This window comes from Montipora capricornis, chromosome 14, assembly GCF_036669925.1.
Source record: "Montipora capricornis isolate CH-2021 chromosome 14, ASM3666992v2, whole genome shotgun sequence".
Lineage (NCBI taxonomy): Eukaryota > Metazoa > Cnidaria > Anthozoa > Scleractinia > Acroporidae > Montipora > Montipora capricornis.
This window is the reverse complement of record NC_090896.1, coordinates 35,403,286-35,411,236: the sequence shown is the minus strand read 5'-3', so window position 1 is coordinate 35,411,236 and position 7,951 is coordinate 35,403,286. Positions and strand designations below refer to the sequence as shown.

General features: G+C 37.2%; 1 protein-coding gene across 1 annotated transcript in view; it reads left to right on the top strand.

The window, feature by feature from the left end:
• LOC138033883 (uncharacterized protein C2orf50-like) overlaps positions 1-7,951 on the top strand; it is a 9,385-nt gene continuing 1,434 nt past the window's right edge. Inside the window, exons 1-3 of the mRNA XM_068881762.1 lie at positions 1-352; positions 5,208-5,247; positions 6,969-7,951. The exon at positions 6,969-7,951 is cut by the window's right edge and continues 1,434 nt beyond it. Of these exons, the coding sequence (XP_068737863.1) occupies positions 114-352; positions 5,208-5,247; positions 6,969-7,154 (465 nt within the window). The 5' untranslated portion in view covers positions 1-113 and the 3' untranslated portion in view covers positions 7,155-7,951. The remainder of the gene's footprint in view (positions 353-5,207; positions 5,248-6,968) is intronic.

Sequence of the window (7,951 nt, the reverse complement as noted above, 5' to 3'; positions counted from 1 at the left end):
TCTGTCTTCGAGAACAAAAGAAATTCGTCTCTGTGGCTGCGTTTGCGATAAGAAGAAAAGAGCATCTTTAGAATACCCGACTGTTTGTTCACTTCAGAAAGGCAGTGTTAAACATGAGCGATAGGGACGGAAGAGGTATACGAGCGACCTCTGCTGGTAGATTTCCGGATTCAACATGGCGCGCCGGTACCCCAAGTCTGTATCACGAGAAATGTGCTCCTCAAATTGAAAGAATAAAATCTGCCCCGCCGAGAACTTATTCTCAGAGAGACTACGCCAAATGTGATGTCGTCAGAAGCGACGAGATATGGAAAAATCGCTGTCGGAATGAAGGGAAAATGGCTCGAAAATGGTAAGGGGTGATTGTAAGGCCTAATTAAAATTGACACAACATTGACAGCAGTTAATTCGTGATGGATTGGACAAAACATGAGGTCAGGTTTTTGTGACATTTGTTTCAATAGCTTATCAGGTATCATCCCTTATATCTTAGCGTCTTTAATGAAAACTGCAAATCGTCAGAGTTTACGTTTCCTGGTTTGCAATATCATTCATGACTAAGCATTCCGTGAATCAACAACGACTGATGGTTGTTTCATTGGATTACGTTTTCATGTTCACGGCGATTTGGTGGGATGATATAGTTTCCTTTAATGCAAAGAAGATTTACGAATTATAGGTTTATCTAAATCTGGTCACATTCAAACATTTACCTCAAAAACTGCATGTATATTGACAGTTCATCGGTTAAACCCTGATGAGATCCTCCCAGGGGTTTTGGGGATTAGTGGAACATGGATAATTTGAACTGGGAAACTGGGGAACAGGGGAACAATGTCAAAATATCTTAGGGAACAAGGGAACACAAGCAAATTATCAAAGGGAACAAGGACCCCCTAGGAGCGGCAGGTATTTTTTGCAGGTTGCCGGTTGGAGGTTGCAGGTTGAAATTTAATTATAACTCAATAGACTTACCGTGACTGTTACATGACTGCAATAGTGCAATGCCACAAAGCAAAAATTAAGGACAGTGCCTGCTATTGATATTGCACATGTGTTCTGTGCATCTCAAGATACTTGGATTTCCTATGCGTGGTGCTTATTAATACAGGGTTCTTTTTGCATGGTTTACAGTGAAACCGGTTGTTCATTTGCACACCACTTTGCTACGCAATTTTTGGTTGGCACTTTGCTCCGAGCAAGTTGAAGGTTCAAATTTTGCAACTTACGCACAACTGAAGTCTAATGGTATGCCCTGGAAAAAAGGTTTTTTTACATAATTTGTGAACCTTCTACATGGTCGGTTTGGAATGGATATCTTGAATATTTTGCAACTCACTGACCCTTCGGCTTCAAATGGATTTGAAATGGTTAATTTGAACCAGTATTGACGAACAGAGTATTCGTGGAAAACCAGTTGCACCTGAATGCTAAGAAATAGTGGTGTTGAATTGATATTTCAATTAACCCCCCCCCCCCTTCCCCCACAGTCCTGAATTTAATTCTTCTGAATTTGTTTTAGGTAGATGAAGGTGTATTTGAGACAACACGAATTAACATTTTCCAATTGACTTCACAGAACTTGCGGTAATTCAAACAATCACGCCGGCGATACGTTGTGAATTTTTTAAATTTAAGCTGAATTACTCTTTTCACAGCCTCACGAATCCTATGCAACGTAGAGTTATTATGCCGTAAATTTATTTGTAAAAAATCAAGTTCAAGATTGTTTTGTACAGGGACAAATACCTGACCCTAGTATAGGGACGTAAACACTGGGCAGCAAGTTGAAATTTGAACTTGCAACTTACTCAGAGCAAACTGCCAAACATTTTGTCACAAAATTGCGCAAATAAACAACCAGTTTCACTGTAAAACTATGTGGAGAAAGCAGAACTTACAGTAGCAAGTGCTCTTGGTATCCAAAAGAAAGTTTTTGGGTAACCATGCATTTTTCAGAGATAAAACAACTTTAATTTGGAAAAGAACACCATACATTGCTTTGTATTTAAAAGCTTTTTATAAATGTTGTTCATTAAATTATCTTCAAAAAAATGCATAGTTACCCCCAGTTTAAGATCTGCTTTTTCCACATATTCAGTAAACCAAGCAAAAATACCTTTGAATTAGTAGGCACTGTCCTTAAGGACGGTGCCTACTACCGTCGTTTTCATCTAAGGGTGGACACATGACTGGAAAACATGTCTTGTTTTAAGTTTGAGCTTGGCATCCGTTAAGTAAACAGTTGAAACTTTTGCGCGCGATAGTTCAAAAGTATTTGAAGCACACTTTATGAGATTAGGGTCAATTTCTGAGAAAAAGTCTTCGATGTCCAGCTTTGCGGTCATTCAAGGAAAACTTGCATGAACATCTCTCAAACTTCGAATGATTGAAGACAAAACTTGTCACGTTTGCAGCCACAACGTGTCACGCTTGCAGCCACTTAGAGCATGTTTTCCTATCACATGTCCACGCTTAGATGAAAACGACGGTAATTCAAAGGTATTTTTGCCCGATTTATGATTATGCAGGAAAGGTAGATCTTAACAAGCGTTATTGAAATCCAAAAAGAAAAGTGGGGGTAACCACGCATTTTTCAAAGATAATTCATGAACAATATTTGTAAAAATCTCTAAAATTCAAAGCAATAGAGTGTTTAAGTGATAATGTCGCAAAAACTAAATTTATGAAATTATTGGATTTACTAAGATATTCTGAAAGTACATGATCAAAAATGGCCGCTTGCCAAAAATCAGCGTATGGTTGCAATATGGGGGTAAGATATTAGCCCCTCCATGCTTCAGTAACTCCATACAAATCCTTGTATTTTTGTCTTGGTTCTAAACCGTTTAGAACAGAGAAAAAATTATTAGGATTTGTATGGAGTCACTGTAGCATGAAAGGGTCAATATCTCATCTCCAAATTGCAGTAAGATGCTAATTTTAAGCAAATGGCCATTCTTCATCATGTAGTTTCTGAAGATCTTAATGAATCCCATAATTTCATAGTTTTAAATATTTGTGACGTCACACTTTACTACTTTATATATGGCATTCTTTCTCAAATTGAAGCTTAATTATCTCTACAGAATGCATGGTTACCCCCAATTTTCTTTTTAGATACCAAGAATACTTACTGAGATCTATTTTCTCTGCATAGTTTTGAACTGCAAAAGAATATCCCTGCATTAGTAAGCATCACCGATAGGAAATTCAAGTATCTGGAGATGCGCAGAACGTATGCACAATAACAATAGTAGGCACCGTCCTTAAGGAGGAAAATGAGCTGTGTTCACCTTTGCACCATTGTGGTTCTCGGCAAAAGGGCAATATTAAATGGCCAAGTTTCAAACTTTGTGAGCATATGACTGTCACTGACATGCAACAGTTAATTTTTGATTCTGTTTCTTTATTTTACATGCATATGCATAGCATTCAGGAAACCATACAGGTTGTTTTAGGTTTTTTAGTGATGTTCTGACCACTTTGCAATTACAGCTGTACTTCACCATGTTGTACAACATAAACAAAATTGAGTGGTCACAAAATAGTTGTTACAGCTCGAGTATCTTTGCACACTTGTACGGGTTACATTGGTGTTAAATATACAGGGCTTTCATTAAGTTGAAGAAGAAGGGACCTTGTGATAGAGTAAGCACTGGCACCCCTATATATAGTCTGGCTTTTGATCTTGAGACCTCCTTTGAGCAAAGGCAGCTACTGTGCTCAGCGTAGACGGTTGATAGTACCGGGGTCCCAGCTTCTCATAAAACCAGTGAATATATAACAATTATTCACCAAAGGCGAGGTGATTATCGGTGAATATTCACCGAGACGAAGTCGAGGTGAATATTCAACGATAATCACTGAGCCTGAGTCAATTACCTTCTACTGTTGGTTGCATGTATGTAAAGGGATCTTATTAATTAAATCAACCTTGAGTATTTCTGATCTCATCCACCCAGCTACCCAACCCATAACGAGCAATAATTGTGAATGAAGAGTCTATGATGGGTTCTTCAATCACAATCTTCGTCAATCACAAATAACTGTTGAGACAGTCTATTTCCTCATCCCAAAATACTAGGTGTTCAAATAATCACTTTTCCTTTCTGTTACGTAAAGGCCCTTTAAGTGTTCAATTCCTCCCAGATGATGCTCTACATATGGAATGTTTATCTGGTACAAGTAGAAGAAAAATGGGAAAACCATGAATACATGCATCTTCCTGACCAAGTTTGAGTGCCGTAATTTGTAATTTATGTCCTGTCTTTTTTCCAGAGTTCAATTTACAACCCATAGACCGAATGCATAAATGGCGGCCAAAAAAATATTCTTTTGTTTATGTGCTAATTAGCCTCACTAGCCTCGTTTGCATGGACAAAATATAACAGAAATGTTGCTTGAGAGCAAGGCTTGTGAGTCTCATTAGCACATAAACAAAATAATACATTTTGCCATTTATGCATTCAGTCAATGGCCAGTTGCAAAATTGACATGAAAGACCTCCTCAAATTGAACTAGAAAAGCAAGGACCTCTAACTTACAGTACGGCCTGAGGAAATGCAGAGCTTAGGTAGTTATTGATGATATCTCTTCTGATGCGTGAACCAGTCTGAGAAAAAAAGCACACTTTTAAATTCTGAAAGACGTACCATTAATTTTGATACTACTGAAATTACAAACTGCAAGGCTGCTGCCTAAGAAAATTTAATCTCCAGCTGGGATGAAATTTACAAGAAAGTGAGAATGAATCACCTTGTGATAAGTTAGGTGCCTGTTCGGGCTACTTGTTCAGAAATTTGGTTGCCCCCGCTTGCAAATAAGGCGACCGGGCAACCATTAGGTAGCAGCCTTGAACTGTTTACTGTCTGAGATATAACAACGAGATGAACCTTAAAGCAGCTTTCATGAATATGTAGACAATGAAGTTCAATAATATTCAATATTATTATCAACCAACAACTGCTGTGAATCATGCTTGGGGGTGCTTGGGTAAAATGTGTGGATGGTTAAAAACTGAAACCACAACAAAGTGGATTAATCAGCCTATCTTAATGTTGGGTGTGATTGTGTTCACTTGAATGACCACTTCCGTACAGTGGTGGATGTTGACAGTGGTGAAAAGTGAACCTTTTTCATAAAACACAAGTTAATAAAAGGTAGTAAAATAAATTTCTTTAAAGATGTTGTCTGTTACTTTTTAGGGAAGAGAACTGGGGTTTTCTCAAAGATTATGACCCAAAGGTAATTATTACAAGGAAAAAAAAATGGCTTTAACCTCATTTATTGTATACTCAACAAAATATAATGTTTCCGATTGGTCAATGACAAATGTGTAAATAGGTTATAGAGTGCAAAAGGGGTTATGGATTGCAATACAGAAGTTGCTATGCAAACAAAGGGATGGAGTGATTTTGTTGAGTACATAATAAATGAAAATTTTATAAACTTGAGCGTCATGATGTTTTGAAAGTTCTCAAATTGCACTTGCCTGTGGCTCGTGCAATTTTGAAAACTTTTAAAACATCACTGATTGTATCCATAAATCACAAAAATTTTCACAAGTTTGCAGTCATCCGATTTCTTATACTTATTACGGGCAGCACCAGCACTTTCATACTGTTTGAAACATGTTGTCAAAAATATTAACCACCTTGATCATTTTAAAATCATTTCCACATCATCACTTATTTCACCATCTTAAAGATGTTATCAGTTACAGGCGCCCCTCAGCGACTTTTTTCACATTTCGAAAGTAAAATTTAGGTGGATGTCAATCAAATGTTTCCATGATGAAACTCTTGTTCTCTTTATGAGCACTGCAGGTGAATTCGTCATGGAAATATTTGATTGACGTCCACCTAAATTTTATTTTCGAATATGAAAAAATGTCGCTGAGGGGCACAAGTTAGTGATAACAGCTGTAAGTGAATCGAAAACAAAAGGGTCTGTCAAAATGTTTTCAAATTGACTTAATTAATTAATGCAAATTATGACACACTAAAGCCTAAAAATGTTCACCCATCATTTTCAAATTCAATTCATACCTTTTTCTTGGTTATCCATTGCCAAAAAAGGTATGAATTAGTCGTTCATGAAAATGGTTGTTTATAGGAAATAGTTTTTGTAATTTCTACTGTGGCAATCATTCATCGACGGAAAGTGTAATTTGAACTTCCAGTGTATAATAATATCACAAACAGCTGTGAGTGGACCTAGATGTTATTTTATAACGCATTCACACCAAAAGTGCCCCAGTCAACAAGTAAAATCGACTGGCATCAGTCAGAGTAAAATCTATAAGGAATTTAATAGGCAATGGACCACCCTGTCAGCAGAGCCTCTCGTAACTCTACGAGAAAGAAAGGACCTCTGGAGAAGTTGTGGTAAATCGCAAGCCATTTGCTTGGAGACAGTCTCAAAGCCAGGCCAAGTCTCGATCGCACTCCTACATGCCATGTTGATTTTCGTACTGAAGGCTCGATTTTGACCTTCGCCTTGTAGAAAATACGATGTGCATGCCGCCTAAACTTGTTTGACCGGAGTGACTAACCCAGAAAATTAGGCTGCAGCGACTAAAAAGACTTGACAATTTCTGCAGAGCCTCTGTTTCTCGCTCTCTGCCGAGTTTGAGAGGCTCTGCTTGCAGGGTGGCAATGGATGAACTTCGCAAACTTTACCTGTAAAAAAAATTTTTTTTTTAATGTCAACTTCTTGATGGAATGATAGCTGTTGAAGTTCTGAAATCTTTGTCACTGGCACTCAAATATGTTCTGTTCGTATCTAGGCAAACCTTATTTTCTTGGTTGTTGTATTCTTTGAGCTCAACACATCTCCAGTACTGGCTATACAGTAGATTGATGAATTTTCACAATTGTGTTGTCTTCACAAAATATTATCCTTAGAAATTACATGCAAATAATGTAGAACTTTACTACATCTTTTTATCACAATGTTCATTTCAGGGAAGAATGAAGCCCAAGAAGGAACTTCCAGAAAAGGTTAGCATTTACTCAGACAAAGTTCCCAATACCACAAGTCGACAGTTTGGACACAGAGTGAAAAGTGCACCAGCCAGAACAATGCAGAAATTTGAAAGCCTTACAAATTATCGAGTGAAAACAAACAAGGAATTGCTTTGTTATGACTAATATTCCTCTATATAATATTGGAGTCTTAAGTTTATACCTAAGGACAACACATGTGGTGCTGGTCATGATTTTTGAAAAGGTTGGCAGACATAAGTTAACTTAAAGTTGGTTCCAGTAGCAACTTCCTGCAAGCAGAATTTACTCGATGCATGTTAACTGACCATTTCTATCGAAAGTATGCTTTCACGTAGCTGAAAGTCCCACAAAATCATGTTTCTTTGAAGGGAAGCTTATACACGTTTTTACTTGTTGAAAATACTGTACATTACATTTTGATTAGAAAAAAGAGAAATTTTCTTTCAACATTTAGAACAATTTTCAAAACTGTATTATTTTATTATCACCTACTTTTTCTTGAAACATTATCGTGCCCTTCATCAACATTTTGACTTAACCCTTTGGCGTCCAAACCGGCCCAAACCGGCCAGACTTAGTATTTTACTCTGTCTAACGCCAGACGATTTTACTCGTCAATGGGGAATCCCTGGGCGTCAATGGGTTAAAGTTATGACATGCAGCATTTAAGTCTGCCTTTACTTGTTTGGCACTTGGGAATGTTTGTCTCCGTAGAGTCGATTGATGAGAGAAAATCCAAAATGGCAGGATGCAAAAATTTAAGCATGAAAATAGCTAATAATATTAAAGTCTTTTTTTTCTGGAATGCTGAATTAAGTTTTTTCTTTTGCGGATCTCGATATTATAACTAATGTAGCACTAATTTACTTGTCTCTTCAAATTAAGTAGTTTTTATTTCTTGTATCCTTTGAAGAAAGAATCAAGTACTTTAGAAATCAAGG